General features: G+C 35.9%; 1 protein-coding gene across 5 annotated transcripts in view; it reads right to left on the bottom strand.

Annotated features, from left to right (window-relative positions):
- Positions 1-510: 510 nt before the first annotated feature.
- The window catches only part of LOC127640348 (GRAM domain-containing protein 4-like), a 37,243-nt gene continuing 20,533 nt past the window's right edge, over positions 511-17,220 (bottom strand). Inside the window, exons 6-21 of one of the 5 annotated variants that reach the window (XM_052122851.1) lie at positions 16,804-16,939; positions 16,335-16,360; positions 16,066-16,157; positions 15,578-15,669; positions 15,008-15,056; positions 14,822-14,893; positions 14,665-14,708; positions 13,624-13,733; positions 10,822-10,976; positions 10,553-10,570; positions 9,002-9,149; positions 8,833-8,880; positions 8,619-8,712; positions 4,555-4,645; positions 4,412-4,480; positions 511-3,368 (exon numbers count right to left, since the gene is read on the bottom strand). In XM_052122851.1, the coding sequence (XP_051978811.1) occupies positions 3,252-3,368; positions 4,412-4,480; positions 4,555-4,645; positions 8,619-8,712; positions 8,833-8,880; positions 9,002-9,149; positions 10,553-10,570; positions 10,822-10,976; positions 13,624-13,733; positions 14,665-14,708; positions 14,822-14,893; positions 15,008-15,056; positions 15,578-15,669; positions 16,066-16,157; positions 16,335-16,360; positions 16,804-16,939 (1,361 nt within the window). In that variant the 3' untranslated portion in view covers positions 511-3,251. The remainder of the gene's footprint in view (positions 3,369-4,411; positions 4,481-4,554; positions 4,646-8,618; positions 8,713-8,832; positions 8,881-9,001; positions 9,150-10,552; positions 10,571-10,821; positions 10,977-13,623; positions 13,734-14,664; positions 14,709-14,821; positions 14,894-15,007; positions 15,057-15,577; positions 15,670-16,065; positions 16,158-16,334; positions 16,361-16,803; positions 16,940-17,220) is intronic. The other 4 variants (XM_052122853.1, XM_052122852.1, XM_052122854.1 and 1 more) reach the window with 4 other exon arrangements.

Genomic DNA, 17,220 nt, shown 5'->3' with positions numbered 1-17,220 from the left:
TATTGTAAAGCATTACACCCAACACACTGTTTTTGGTGTTTGTAAAAGGCAATGCCAAATTTACATTCTTCCACCGGTTTGTGCACAAAGGTCGACCAAAATCAAATTCAGGCATTTGATGCTGTGACAATGTGTGATCCAATTATTCCAAATTAGGAAAGGAAGTTGCAAACTGTACTGCAATTAATTAATTCTCTTTCTTATAAAGAGATAACTTTTCTGTAATGCTATGACAGTAAAATATGCGATTCTAAAACACATTTCCATTAGGTGTACAGTATACGATTTCTCAAACCACACATGAGATACAAGCTACACAAATTCTATTTTTCGATTAAGTTTGCCTTGGTCAAGCTTTTATATGCATCATTAGGAGTATGTATGCAGCAGATCCTTTACAAACCACAACAGCTACATGTGCTGCCCTCTAGTGAAACATCAACCTTTGGGAGCCGTTTCAGAGTTCTCTCACCTTTCATTCTCTAATACATAATGAGAAAATAACACTAACCAATAAAGATTACAAAGAACTCAGTTTATTTCTTTTCCAATGATGACTACTTAGAGGAAGGCAAAAAGGGTTTACCAGACATGTACATCCAGTGTAAACACAAATGTTTGATGAACACAAACATCCAGTCACATTCAGCACAGATTTATTTAACACATTTCTGAGTATTTTCAAATGTGAAGACTCAAATTTATGGTGGTTGCTCCTCTCACAAATCGATTAAACCCCAGTTACTGGGCAGCTGTAAATACAATTTTTGTTTTCTACAACCAAAAACACAGATGCTTTAAATTTAAAACAACTGGAACAGTGAAAGATAATCCAAGAAATAATACAACGACACCCCTTCATGCTATAGATAAGGACTTCCTGGGAACAATAATCATATTTTTAAAATTGGATGAAAAACAAAAAAGAATGCAGTAAACTCAATATCAAATAAAAGCATGAGAGGTTGAAAAATATCCTTGTTTTTACAAGGCATTTAAAACGTTAAAATCAACCCTTTCCAGCCACTCCAGCATTCATTATAGGCAAAAACAAAAGCTAATTTTCATGCCCCCATTGTTCTGGGGATCAAACTAGCTAATGACAGCAGGATCAACACACATTTCTGTAAACACAACTCGGGGGCTGAGGCAGGACAGAGCGCAAACAATACACATATTTATTTGGCAAAAGACAATCATTATTGGTAATTTAATTTTCAAACGCACGAGTCAACAGAATTAATATGAAATTGAATGAGAACTAAAAAGGTAAAATGTGTAAACCATTATTCCCATAACCCTCAGCCAAAGTACATAATTAACGTGTATTAGTGCTACAAATATTTACTTATGCAGAGCAAATATTACCATCATATTAGTAACTCTAACTGGTATGGTATTCCACTTTAAAAAGTGGTATTATTTAAAAAGCCAAAAAAGTGCTACATAGTAAACTTGGTTAAAATGTAAGACTGTCCCTCAGAGCCCCGTTGTCATTCCCGTTAAAAGCCAAAGAAGGCGCTAGCATTGATAAGGTATATAGCATCCAAGGAGTCCAGCATCTACGCCAATAGACATATATTGACTAAAAATCAATTTCAAGAAAAACAATTAAAGTGTCAAATGGTTCTAAAGCAAAAAACAAACAAAAAAAAAGGCATTATAAGGCAGGAAAGTAATAAGGCTTTAAAATAAATGAAAAGTTTAAAGTGCAATTTAGCACAGCACAATTTGAATTGCAGACCAAATCAGACCAAAATAAAAATAAAAACCATTGAGAAAACTCTTCCTGTTAGAAAGAAAACACCTGCTTCTAATCCAAAGGAGCTATTGACATCTGCATAGCAAAAAGTTAAATTAAAAATGTTATCCACAGAGTAATGCAATGTTTTTAACATTGCAATGTAAAAGTTTTTAAAAACTGCAATGTTTTTAAAAGCGTAGCATGTCAAAGATGTACAAAAAAGTACATCAAAATGTTTTCCTACAAAATGCACATTGTGAAAAATCATAATACAATACATCTACACAGAGAATGTGGTTTCCTTATAGTAATTCAATGTTAATATAGGGAAGAGGATTTGCAATATAAAAATGTTTAACTTATGTCAGCAGTGCCAATAACATTCAAGGAGGCATCAAATACATCTACAATCCCAGGAATCAATTATACGCTAATATGACAGTGACGAAGAACGAGATTTATACTCTAGCTTATTCCTACTCTGTCTGAATGGTCTTCCACACTTTTTTGTGCACATTCATTTTATGGACAAGACATAATATTTTTGTGCTTTAAATGAAAATTCTGGCATCATTTACTCACCCTCATGACATTCCAAACATCTAGAATGGCAAGTCTATCTCCCTTGAAAAACCAAAGGAGATATTTAGCCCAAGCAGCCTAGAAATTTTGCAAGCAAACATGCTTGGACTGACACGAGGGTGAGTAAATGATGACAACTTTTTCTTCAATTAAAATGTATGAGGTTGCTATAATTTTCCAAAACACAATTCTCAAAAATACTTAAGATAGAGTACCGAAGACACCAAGGAATTGTGTGTATGGCAGTTGTCAGCTGCTTTGCCATAAAGATTTGCAATTATGCATTAAAATATGTTACTAAGTATTATGGAGTACCTAGCTAAGTGGTATTAATAATGAGAACTAGAGGTCAAGTCTGTTTCTTTGTACCCCAAATCATCCTGTATCACATCTAAAAGCTCTCAACACTACTAAGTGCAATATGTTTCTTTGTGCAAGGCCAGCGGTGATGCAATTAAATGGAAGAAAATGGGACTTAGCACAGAGATGACGGGTTATAGGGTCTGATTATTACACAGAAAGCCCTCTTATCAGAGTCTTTTTAATGAAGGAGAACCAGCTCCTGTTCCAAAGTGGCATTTTGCTGTTGTAGAACATAAGACATAAATAAGAGGTACAACCACTCTCCTACCTTATAAAATAAGACATCCCGACAAACACTTGTGTATGATTACAGAATGTCTTATGAGAGAAGACTATATAAAAAACCCCTCCTAATACTTGCTTATAGTCTAAAAAAAAGAAAAGTTTTTTTGGTAGTCCATCTTTCGGATTGCGCCCTGGGGCAGACAACACCTGGAAGGCATCAAGTCTCCACATCGGGGCTAGATTAATGTGCTACATTAAGGTTAGAACTGACTTATGGACTAAGTTGTGTTATGTGAATCAGGGTTCATACGGTCGAGGCTTAAAGCCTGCCTGTGTCCTATGTCTCTGGGTTTGGGACTGTTGTTGTTGGTGTAGAACCCATGATCTTCGTGTACTGAGTGTAGATGGCATCGAAGGCCTCGTCACGATGAATCATGGCACCAAACACTAGAGGCTGCGGAAGAGGCAAAATGGAGCAAATGTTGATGTTGATTTAAAGCCGTTTTGATAACTTCAATGCACATTGAGAACCACATATGAGAGTGTTTGAAAAAAGGGTCAGTGGTATCGATCATAAGGAATTCATATGATTTGTTATTGGTATAAAATAGTGCTAGACTGATATATGGGCAGGGAAAATATTTGGTAAATATCGTAAAATATGCATAAGTGTTAATTTAAAGTCAGTCATTTTGTGTACAATATATAGGATATCATTAAATTGTCTGCCAATGAGTCACCCTACGCTCTAGATATTGGTATCCTCCATAAAAAAAATAATAAATATGCACGTTAACCTTTTTATTTCTGCTGGACTAAAACAATCATTTGTCTTTTTTAAAACGTCATGTTTATGCTTTAATCCAACTGAAATTGTCTGCTTTATGTGATGTTGCACTAGCAGGCCTAGATAAAGTGATTGTAGCTTGACTTCGTCCAGCAGCATGTATACAAGTTAAACAGACCAAAATCCATGCATTTAACCTGGCGTATTTGACGTCCTTCCTTCCAACTCACTGTAGCTCGATTATACCGGAGCACATGTAAATGTACTGAATAACAACAATTAGCACTTATGTCTTCTGCAGCTTACATTCTTCATTTCTTGCTCTATATCAGATCTGATTACAGATCTAAGAAAATGCTATTCCATGCATTTAAATTTTGGTAGTTAAACCAAAGGGACAAGCCATGATAAAAAAAATTAAAATAAATGATTTGAACAACGATTTCCACTTTTGCACTGAGGTGAATGCAAATATATTATGGCTCTGAGCCAATTACCTAATACAATCTGAAAAGATACCTGTAGGGGGTCAAAGTGTATTAGGGTTGGATGCAAATCGAGTCAAACTGGGTTTGAACCATATAATCAAACAAAGTGTAAAAACAGCAAAAAAACAGTAAACAGTAAAAAAAAAAAAAAATATATATCTTTACAACACTTTCTGAAATTCATTACATTGACTTCACTCTGTATGGTGACTTGCCAATTACCTTTTGAGTGGATGGCGTAGTAACTGAGATCCCCATTCCAGATCCAGGCAATACTGATAACACCTTGTACTGTTAACATGAATGGAGAATCCAGTTAGAAACCAGCCAGTCAACAACCAAGAAAAAAAAAACTAAACATTTACCTTCTGAATATCGGTGATGTCGAGGAGCTTGATGACTTTGTTCTTCTTAGAGGAGGTAGCCCTGGAGCTGGAGCTCTCAAAACACAGGTAACTAAAAACCACAAGACACTTGCTTTAGTAATGACTTTGAGGGTAATTAATAATTATAATATGGATAGTTCTGGTACTAAATGCTGATTGGTCAATGCAGCTTTTCAGCCATGCAAATGTACGTGATTTTGCAACAGCTATGATGCGAAAGATATTTTCATCAAGCTATGTACCGTTTGTTCTTTTCCACCAATGGGCCAAACAGTTCTCTTGCAAAACCGTGCCATTCTGGGCCAGTTGGCGTGGAGAATGTACGTAACGGATGACGGTGTGAGAGGTAAACATTGGAGCAAATGCACTATTTGAGGATGATAGCATATTCCAGTTTTTAGTACTGCTTTTTTCCCTGGTTTTACTCTTCTAATAAAAAGGAAAGACACGGATCATGTTGCAAAAAGGAAAGCAAAGAGAAAAAGGCACAAGGTTTACCATAATTTCCTGAGGGCTTGTGTATGCCATCAGACATAAACACACAAAAGGTAAATGTTCCCAAACTAGCTTAAAAGGATAATCATTGACAAAATATTATGTAAGCATTACATGAAACTAGTATATATGAGAAAATATTGATATATTTTGAGTTTTAATAAGCTAGTAATCTACTTCCCTGATGAAAAAGGTGTGTAGAAAAATTAATGTAGGCTACTGGGCAGTGGTGGCTCAGTGGTTGAGGCTCAGGGTTACTGACCAGAAGGTTGGGGGTTCAAGCCCCAGCACCACCAAGATGCCACTGTTGGGCCCTTGAGCAAGGCCCTTAACCCTATCTGCTCCAGGGGTGCCGTATCATGGCTGACTCTGCACTCTGACCCCAGCTTAGCTGGGATATGTGAAAACTAATACATTTCACTGTATATATGCAAAAAACTGTGTGTATAATGTGTGACCAAAATAAAGGATTCTATTCTATTCCAGTTAAGCCATCATCATAAAATAATGATGACACAGAAAAACATAAGCTATTATTGATTAAATTCACCAAATTATTAGCAAACTTGGTGAGCTAGAAACAACTAAAAGCACTATAAATTACCTTGGCACTGTCAAATTCACAATCATGAGACGCCACCTACTAAAATCGTTCCACCAGCACAGTTGAGTATTGTTGAGTACGGTTAGCTAACCATGCTGAGAATTCCGGTCCAAGAATGGCTTTTAATCGTGCCGTGCCGAACTGTGCTCAAGTGGAAATGCTACTGAAACTGTTCCATACTGTGCTCAGAGCCGTTCAGCCTGACAGTGGAAAACCAGCTTATGTGTATCATAGCACAACACACATGAAGACCAACTATTAACTTAGCTCTTCAATGGAAGAATGACACCAAATAAATCTGCTTTATAAAAATAATGTTTTTGTAAATTTGAGTTTAATAAAAACCTATAAAAAAGGCACTCAAGGCCGTGCTATATTCAGAATAGTCACAGCTGAATGGGTTGCAGGCATATTCACAATATAGCATGCCTCTTCTACCTTCCGCTTAAATATGACTAAAAATGTACACCTTTTTTGGAGTAAATCGAAGTCACAAATTAACTAAAGATCAATAAATGGTCAGTTTTAACAGATACAGTTGAAGTCAGAAGTTTACATACACTTAGTTTGAAGTCAATTAAACAAATGTTTTAACCACTCATATTAGTAAACTATAGTTTTGGCAAGTCATTTAGGACATCTACTTGGTGCATGTACAAGTAATTTTTCCAACAATTGTTTACAGCCAGATTGTTTCACATTTAATTGACTATACCACAATTCCAGTGGGTCAGAAGTTTACACACACTAAGTTAACTGTGCCTTTAAGCAGCTTGGAAAATTCCAGAAAATTATGTCAAGCCTTTAGTAGGGCTGGGCGATATGGCAAAAAATATTATCACAATATTATTTTTCATATCATTCGATATCGATATTTATCACGATATTCAATCACATTTGCAAATTTTTTATTCAATCACATTTGCAAATAAATTATATATATATTTTTTTACAAATAATTAATTAATAATGTTCATATTTCTATACATACAGATATCCAAGTATGGGTGCATAGAAGCCCTTGTGACTGAGGAATGATACTGTATGAGGGTTCAGGGGTATCACTAGAGAGAAACCTTTGAAAATGTAAAAGTCTGAATGGAACATTTTTCTACTTTCATTAAAGTAAGAAAGACTAGACTACAAACTAGTAATAGTTTTGTCTTTCATCCTTGTCAGAGATGATGAAATTTGAATAATTTCACAAAATTACAACTGAAATCAATTGGTTTATTATTTTAACAAATGTTTATTATCATTTGTTTATTAAAACTAAATTTAGAAAGAAAAACATCATGGTCTAAAGGCACTCTAGAAACACGCACCTCATGTATACGCACATGTGGGGAAGAGAGGATGCGGGTGCGGCCCAGGAATTGTGAAAAACTGAGTTGAAATGTATATGGCTGAGGTGTAGGTAAACTTCTGACTTCAGTTGTATTTATAATTTTCTGCTTTTTAAAATATTGAATTTATTGATAAATGGCACCATCTGGTGGGTAAGTAGCGAATAGCACTTAAAACACAATTGCACTACTGTTCGGGAGGAAACAACAGTGTTTACAGGTAAAGGAACTTAATGTTCATTTGGTCACCATATGCAGCAGAGCTTTTTTTTTAAAAAAAAACAAAACACTCCTGACATTATATTAACATATATTTTAACGTTTACTTCAACAGTGCTCATCTACGTAATCACAACTCTGGAAAACAATGTATATTATCTACATGATACGATGCAGTATTTTGACTAAGCCCACCAGAAAGGGAAATGTTTAGAAAAACAAATACCATTCAATTTCTGTGTATATTATATATATATATATATATATATATATATATGTATGTATATACACACACACACACACACACACACACACACACACACACACACACACACACACCGATCAGTCACAACTTTAAAACCACCTGCCAAATATTGTGTAGGTCCCCCTCGTGCCACAATTCTGAGATGCTATTCTTCTCACCACACTTATACAGAGCAGTTATCAGAGTTACAGTAGATTTAAACAGTCGAAACAGTCTGGCCATTCTCTATTGACCTCTCCCATCAACAAGGCATTTCCGTCAACAGAACTGCTGCTCATTGGATGTTTTTTGCTTTTGCCATCATTCAAATTCTAAAGATTGTTGTGTGTGAAAATCCCAGGAGATCAGCAGTTACAGGGGGCCTGGGTAGCTCAGCAAGTATTGACACTGACTACCACCCCTGAAGTCACAAGTTTTAATCCAGGGTGTGCTGAGGGACTCCAGCCAGGTCTCCTAAGCAACCAATTGGCCCGGTTGCTAGGGATGTAGTGGAGGATAGCGTGAAGCCTCCACACGCGCTCAACAAGCCACGTGATAAATTATTTTATCACAGATTATTTCTGTAACTGTTGATCTTTTGAGATTTTCACACAAAATGTCTCAAGAATTTAATCATAATTAAAATGATGGTGCCATAAACAAACATACATCCAGTGAGAGACAGTTCTGTGGATGGAAATGTCTTGTTGATAAGAGAGGTCAAAAGAGAATGGCCAGACTGGTTCGAACTGACAAAGTCTACAGTAACTCTGTACAATTGTAGTGAGAAATCTAGCATCTATACACAATATTAGGCAGGTGGTTTTAATGTTGTGGCTGATCGGTGTATGTGTGTGCATGTATTTGTGTGTGTGTGTTATTATTATTACTTATATTTAGTTACCATTGTGCAAAAAGCATTAAATAATAAAATATCAATTATCAGTTCAGAAGTTATTGCATAGTAAAAGAAAGAAGAAAAAAAAATAATGTCAATGTCTATGAATAAATGGCAAAAAGATTTTTGCCAGTTTTGAAAAAGCACCAAAATTTATATTCTGCAAATCAGCAAATTAAGAGTACATGTCAAAGTACATATATTCCTAATCTGCTGTATAGGTGCACCAGAACATACTTTTCCGTCACATAGAGGACACCATTGCGGATATAGTCCGTCGGCATTTTTCTGTCCCTGTTGATCAAGCAACATCGCCATCCGTTCTCACACACTGTGAACCAAATCACACAAACATTAACTTTTACCAGCTGTTTAAAATTAAAACAAGCACCTTATGTTCTCTATTAAAGGGATTGCTCACAAAAAAATGAAAATTCTGTCATTTACTCACCCTTGCATTGTTCCAAACCCTTTCTTTTGTGGAACACAATGTCCTTTCCTTGTTTGTTCCACAGTAGAAAGTCAGTCATACAGGTTTATAGGGTGAGTAAATGAAGACAGAATTAAAAAATGTATGTGAACCATCACTTAAATCTAGCCATTTCAGTTTCTCTTCCCACCTGACAGAGGGCGCTCATTCTCAGACAGGTTGAAGACTTCATGAAAGGGGCCTCTTTTGGTGTTGTAGGTCCGCCCACTATCCTCCTCACGACCAATTCCACAAGGCATACCAGCCGCTTGGCTACCGCGTGCTACCACAGGCTGGATCTGCGGTGAGGAACAATTCAACCGATTGGTTTAGGAGCAGGGCACCAGGATGGGCAAATCTTCCAGGCTCCAGTGTGCCTATGTAGGATCAGTATTTTATCTTTTCATTTTTCACCAGATATAGAATAAAACTGATCCCAGATCGGCACCCAAGAACCCAAACAAAAGCACCCATGTGGAAGCTTGTCAATCGTTATTAACCCAGTGAATGCCATTGTGCCAAGCAGCAGTGGTGAGTTAACCTAGCATGCTGAATGACACGCTAGTGGCTCAGCTGCATGTGGATCCTGAGTTCAGCTGGTACCACATTCAGTTCATTCAGTTCTTTAGGGTTGGATGCCACATAGTAGCAAGGAACGCCTTGAGGTGCTGAGGACTAATGCAAAGCTCAAAGCCAGTGTCAAACAGCCACTTATCATTCTAATTATAGTCACCAACATAGGTATCAGGTATCAGTTTGTTGTTAATATTATGATTCATACAGATGGGAGCTAAACATATCTGCATATCTCTTTGAAATGTCAATTAGCTAAATGTACACTATTAAAAAGGTCATCATTCAAAACATTTAAAAAATAATTATTTGAACCGAATAGCCATAAAATTCATAGCAATTCATGTGATAATCACACAGTCTTAAAGAAATAGTTCACTCCAAAATAAAAATTATTTTGGAAAACTATTCCTTTAAGTCAAGTACTCTATTTACATCACACCCCTAGAAAAAACCATACATCTCAAACTAGTTTTAAAAATGAAAAACTATAATGTGGCAACACCAGAAAAGCCAAGCTTTCACAATGAGGAACCTACATACATTAACCTACATAAGACGTTTATGTAATCATGGAAAACAACCACAGACTTTATATACAGTTTATAATGAGACTTCGGTTTCCTTTAATCCTCAAAATGTCATTTGTTACTTAATTTTGTAGAAGCTTGGCTGCTCTGATGTAGTCACCAGAAACACTTTGAAATTAAAAAAAGTAGTATACTATACTAAACTATACTAGACCAAACATCACTACACTGTACCTATAATTACAGCAGAAACATTTACTAAATTAATTTAAATGAAATAAACCCTGCATTTCACAAACAAATATTCACACGCAGGATGTCTAAAACTACCACCTCTTCTGATGACAATGGATCAAAAACATCCTGGTACTTCTGTTTGCATTTATGTTCACATTTGTTGTAGCATTTTGAAATCTACTCTGTTTTTGATCCAGTTGCCAACATACATTTTCAGCTTCATATTGCGGATTCCTGACAACACACACACACACACACACACACACACACACACACACACACACACACACACACGCAGGACCAGCCATTGGTGGCAAACACAGGCACTGTTTTCAAACCAAATGCCACACTAGATTCCCTACCTTTTCAAAGCCAGACAGCTGAGAAAGGAAAAATAACAGAATAAACATGTGACAAACCAAAATCCTGACATTTAATAAATTAAAGAGGAAGCCATCACTTGTGTTTTCAGTAAAAACTGACATGTTCCTCTTCATAAAGAGAAATTGGGAATAAAAATGTAGGAGCTTTTCAAAATTGGAATAATGAGGTCACACACACACACACACACACACACACACACACACACACACACACACACAAACACACACAAACACTTTCGCACACTCACCCGTCTGTTCTGAGTGGCGTTGTTACGCTCTTTCAGCTGTGGGTCAGTGGGTAAATTGGTCCATATAATGTAGGGCGTGTCGTACTTGTCCCTCAGTTTGGGGCAGCTTTTGAAGATGAAGTCAATGATGAAGAATTTAATGCCAGCATAGATGCCTTAAAAAGATTGTAAAGCAGAATAGAAGTTAATATGAGAGAGACAGTCTACTTCTGTGCATTCAAATCAGGTTATCCACACCTTTTGATACAAAAGATCCTATAAATGTGCAGTGTTAATCTCGTCAACGAAATCACAGCCGAAAACATCCGTTGATGAAGGGGTTTTAGATTTCATAAACGATAGTGAATATGAGATAAAAAAGACGCATCATGACGATGATTAAACACTTTTATTAAAGCATACTGTTGATGACGATATGAAATAACACTGCAAGATATTAACAGTCCAAGTGCAACATCCAGAGAAACATTTGTTTAGAGAAGATATTAAATAAGAATTCATCTAATAATTCAGTATGTTGAGGATTTCCCCGTTTGAGCTGCGTGAGTGTAATGCGCTGAACACTGGAAAAATGAACCTCTTTAAACCAGTTAATAATCTAATTTAAACGCATCCTATTTATACATGAGATCAATCACTATATCAACAACATACAGCAAATGTAATATTACAACCTGAAAATGCGTCTGGCTGGGATTTATAAATTGCATGTAAATGTCTGGGATTTGGCTTGGTCTTCATAATGATGTGCTCTCTACAGTTAGTACTATCATACCTTATGTGTATTTGATACTGCACATCAGTTTTCACACATATATTTCATTAAGTGTGATTATTCTGGCTGAGATCAGCAGCGCACACTCTTTCAAAGAACTTTCTATCTCACCCGCACACCCGTGCTATGTGTGTGTGCAGGAAAGAGATCGCCACACGTGCTCTGCCGCTCTCATCCAGAAACATCAATAATGTAAGTACACTTTAAAAAGTACGTTCCCCAACTCTGCAAATTATTACATAGAACAAATGTTCTATGAGACACGAGTTACTACGCAAGACATTTCTACCAGAAAATGTTGACTATACAGAGACAAAATCAAATATGCTATGTATTATTATTATATGACAGGTGAAATAGACCATGGAAATTGTACAACTCAGTCCGTTACATATTTGTAGTGCAACCTCTGTAGGTTACCTGTAAAGCTGGCACTTGCATTTCAATGGAAAAAAGTGTCAGCAAATACAATGAAGAACACAAGAGAGGGGAGAAGTCTCTATTCATCTATTATCCATCCTAAATATAATGTGAAAAGAACACGTCAGGAGAGTTTGTCATAAAAAATTTTATCTTAACTTTAGGGAAGTAGGCTACACCTGGACACAGCAGGAGGACTGAAAAGTGTGAAGTGTAGTAGAATAAAAATATATTTATAATGGTATCTGATCTTTTCTGTTTAATTTTATGGGCATTATTAATGTTTTTTGGAATTCCCAATACGCTCCAAATCCTCGTGGTGGCGAATTGACTCGCCTCAATCCGGGTGGCAGAAGAAGAATCTCAGTTGCCTCTGCATCTGAGACCGTCAATCCGCGCATCTTATCTCGTGACTTGTTGAGCACGTTACCGTGGAGACAGCGCATGTGGAAGCTTCACGCTATTCTCTGCGGCATCCTAGCAAAACTCACCACATGCCCCACTGAGAGTGAGAACCACATTAGTGCGACCACGAGGAGGTTACCCCATGTGACTCTAACCCTCTCTAGCAACCGAGCCAAATTGATTGCTAAGGAAATCTGGCTGGAGTCACTCAGCACACCCTAGATACGAACTCACGACTCCAGGGGTGGTAGTCAGCGTCTTTACTCGCCGAGCTACCCAGGCCCCCTAAATGTTTTATTATTACCATTTATAAAATATATTAAACACATACATTTTATTTAATTAATGACAAGTATTTCACCTATCATTTTAGATAAAACTAAACTTAATTGAATGGACAAATTGAAAATTAAGTATAAAAAAACAATTAAAATTCAAAATAATAACAACTCTGTTTGTAATGACTAACGCAGCTTTCACTTACTTTAGTCTATCTTTGAGTGAAGGGGAAAAAATCAACAAATAATTGAAAAAGTCAACATAAAACAGTAAGACGTGCGTTGAAGGACAGTTTTGTCTTCATACACCTAAAGCATATGCTTTCATTCTGAAACCACTTTGAAGTTTGTTTAGCAAGATACTAATCATAACATGTGAATATGAAATGCAACAGTGGTGTTTGTGGTGCATTTATATTGACAAATTGTTTTTTCAAGTTGTGAAGGCTAAAATAAGCTTAAAATATTGATGTTGAGTTTACGGTTACAATTTTTATTCAGATTCAAGAACAGATTAATTCGGACTCGGACTGTTATGGACTTGGTCTTGAGTTAGACTTGGCCCCTTTTGGACTGACTCAACTGTTTAAAAGACTCAGACTTGACTAAGGTGGACTTGAACCCAACACTAGTATTCAGCCTATCTTTTTGATAAATGTCTAAATGAAGAAAATGTTCATACGTTGTTCCAAAATGTTAGAAATTTGGATTAAAGTTTGTTCTGATTAAGTTTGACGTTTGGTTTTTGTCATTTTGCACAGAGTAAAACTGACTAACATGAATGAAAATTACATGACAAAATACTTACCAAATTGAAAGGACATTTTTGCCAAAAGACTAAATCTATGACTAAACAAAAAACGGTGTAAAAAATTAACACTGCAAATGTGCCAAACAGACAGCATATCATACTGAATTGCTTACCAATCATGAAGCCCATGAGTTTGTATGGCAGAAAACAGGAAACGATGAAAGTAACCCACAAACCAACGTACAATTTCTGTGTAATTTCAGGCTGCACCCACATGAACAGGCTGCAACATATACAACATCATACATAGATCAAACATGTAGTATACTGCATGCAAGTACAAATAGATTTCTATAATATAACATACTCACTCAAATATAGGTGGGAGGTATATATACATATATACATACACAGTACTGTGCAAAAGTTTTAGGCACTTGTGAAAAATGTTGCATAGTGAGGATGTCTTCAAAAATAGTTTCATTTATCACTTAACGTCATACAAAAAGTTAAATCAATATTTGGTGTGACCACCTTTGCCTTTAAAACAGCACCAATTCTCCTAGTTACACCTGGACACAGTTTTTCTTTGTTGTTGGCAGAGAGGATGTTTCAAGCTTCTTGGAGAATTCACCACAGTTCTTATATCTATTTCGGCTGTCTCAATTGCTTCTGTCTCTTTGTGTAATCTCAGACTGACTTGATGTTCAGTGGGGGTCTCTGTGGGGTCCATCTTAAGACAAATTCTTTTGTGAAACATCTTATGTGCCTAACACTTTTGCACAGTACTGTGTATATATATATATATTTTACATAACTATGTAACAATTACCATTTTTGAAATGTCAGACCATTAAAAACATTACAAGTAAATGTAATATCATATATTTGATTTTAATTAAATTATTTTCATTAAATTTGGAACTGGGACACAAACCAATATATACAGACATGAGCAGTGTGTTGTAATGCAAAAAACTAAATTGATCACATTGTAGTCCACAAAGTCGTCAATGCTGGAAGCACCTGTCTGCCCATCCGTTTGCAGAGTAAACTATTTTCTGGTTGACATTTGATTTTTAAAATCACATTGTCAATATGCAGTGGTATGAATTGGTATAGCACAGTCTGTACTGGGTACTGGGTCATTTCTACCACCACATGATACACCATCATACTGCCCATCCCTGCACTCTAATATATAAAATACTCACTTTTTTATCTTTTCCAATACATCTGCCATCTTTCCAAATAGATTCTGTAAAAACAGTTAACTTGTGAGTTTTAACAGGTTTACTGTATTTGTGAACCAATGCAAAATGTGTTTGCTTTACACTCAATCACAGCAAGAAATGAGAACAACAACCTTACCTGGGCTTTCTGTGCAACATCCAGAACTAACTGGAACTTCTCTGAGACAGTAAGATCTTCTTTTGGAGGTTCCTGAAGAAAAATAGGGTGATGGAAAAAATTAAGCATTTTTCCTAAAAAAAAAAAAAAAAAGCATTTGTGTGCTTCTCTTATTGATGTCAAACTTCTGAAACAATTCTTATTTACCACAGGTTCTGAGACCACAGGCACAATGCTCCACTGTATCCTCCAACCTCTAAAAGTACAGAAAGGGTGGATTTTAGTATGTATAATTCTGACCCATTAAACACTGTAAATAACTTTAGGTATATTCCCTAACTAGTGACTTTAAAGGAATAGTCCTTTTTAAAACTTGAAAGTCCTCGTTCATTGTAATTGGAAGGAAAAGTGGAACCAGTATGTTCTTAAAAATATCTTCTTTTGTGTTCCATGGAAGACAGAAAGTCATACAGGTTTGGAACGACATAATGGCAAGGAAATGACGAGAGAATTTATTTTTGTTGGAACTATTTCTTTAAAATGTAAATTATACATTTAAAATGTAACATTTAAGTTTTTCAAACATTTATATGTAATGTTTTAAACAATGAACAAATGCTTATAAATTCATCATTTGTTATTTTATTTATTAAATAACTGAATGCCAAATAATTTATAATATATTATTACAAAAAGACCTCATGTCATGCATGCAGCACACGTGCTTGTGAACCAGTAGTGAGATCTAGTGGTAGTGACTAATTATGTCAAACGTACTTTGCTATGAGGTAATTCAAGGACAACCGCAGAATGGCTAAAAATAGAAACATGGGGATAACCCAGCCATGCCAGGCAGAATTCATATAGATCTGTGGAAAAGATGAGAGGGAAGAAGACATTAAAATCAAGGATAGCATGGTATGTTAAGAGTGTCAATCACTTTACAGAAACATTCGTAAAAATGCTATTTTGCCATCTATGCTTTAGTAAATTTAGTCAACTTTTATCACATCCCTAACAGGTGAACTAAATACATTAAGGACATTTTCATCCAAAACAGAATATTCAATCATCATTTTAATTATTGGGTGAACTATCCTTTTAAATTTTAAACTGTGTCTGGTGACGTACAGACAACAATGAGCTTGGCAACACGTATTATTTGCCTTAATTACGGTAAATGAACAAACTTTGGACTATACAAATATGATAAAGAGTGATGAATAATGTTAAAGAGGTTTGTGTGGGAGGTTGACCGTGCTCACAATAAAGGCGATGAGTGACGTGTAGACAGAGTGCCAGCTGGATAAGGCAGAAAGGTTCCTCATGAAGTTAGTTACAGGCTTAGCACCCCGTTCTGGAAACAAACACACAGGCACACACGCATATGCAAAACAGAATTTCATTTCAGTGACACAGCAGAGGTGAGAGGAGTTAAAAAGTGGCTTACTGAGAATTCAAATGAGACTGACCAATTAAAAAGTTCGGCATTATAGCTTGGAGATTTTTTTGGCTACACTATGAAAATACTCACTTAGTCGTCTCATATTTTCTGTTAATCTGCAAAGAGGAGAAAAGGAAATTAATTATTTAATGAGATCCGTCGGGAGTGTGAAATTATAAAGCCAGAAATAGCATGAAAATTGAGAATCTAAGCTGGGCAGGCTACAATTAAGGAGCGGAGTCTCAAAATGTCCAACCCATCTCAACACTAAGGCAATATAAAAAATACAATATGAAAGCATAAAAATATATATATATATATATATATAAATAAAATAGAGCCTCCAATTTTGATGCTTGGGGTGAAAAAACATTTAAAAATTAGGTACAAAACATAACAAACCTTTTAAAAATGTTTTTTCACCCCAAACATCAAAATTGCATCCATTTGTTTTAAAGGTTCTCTTTTAAACATCCATTAAAACTTGAGTAGTTAATCATTGATTTGATTCACAAAAACGCAAAGACAAACCAAAAGACGCATTATTTGGACTGGTCACCTTTTAGCACTTAGTGGTTCCTCAGTCTCTACTGTGTTCTCTTCAGGCTGAAAGCGGAAGTCTTCGATATAAACACCAAAGCGCTCATAGAGCCATTTCCACAAGCGAGAGCTCAATGTCTCCTTCTGTTTGTCCCCTATCAGTTCAAACACAGGAGAACACTTCAGCAATGTCACATTGACAATTAACTGATTCAGAATATGAACATCAACTCTGTAACAGTAGGGTTAAATAAACAATCTAATAAAAAAAGTGTTTAATTACTAATTGCAGAATTCTTAGTGAAGAACTACACTGCCCATAATCCTAAAGACATATCCACCAATCAGAGAAGGTGCTTTTACAGTGGAAACAGGAATCATGGCAAAAGAGCCTACAAGAATTCAGGAGTGTAATAATTTAAAGATGCGAGCACTG

This window comes from Xyrauchen texanus, chromosome 49 (genome assembly GCF_025860055.1).
Source record: "Xyrauchen texanus isolate HMW12.3.18 chromosome 49, RBS_HiC_50CHRs, whole genome shotgun sequence".
Classification (NCBI taxonomy): Eukaryota; Metazoa; Chordata; class Actinopteri; order Cypriniformes; family Catostomidae; genus Xyrauchen; species Xyrauchen texanus.
This window is presented reverse-complemented; position numbering and strand designations above follow the sequence as displayed.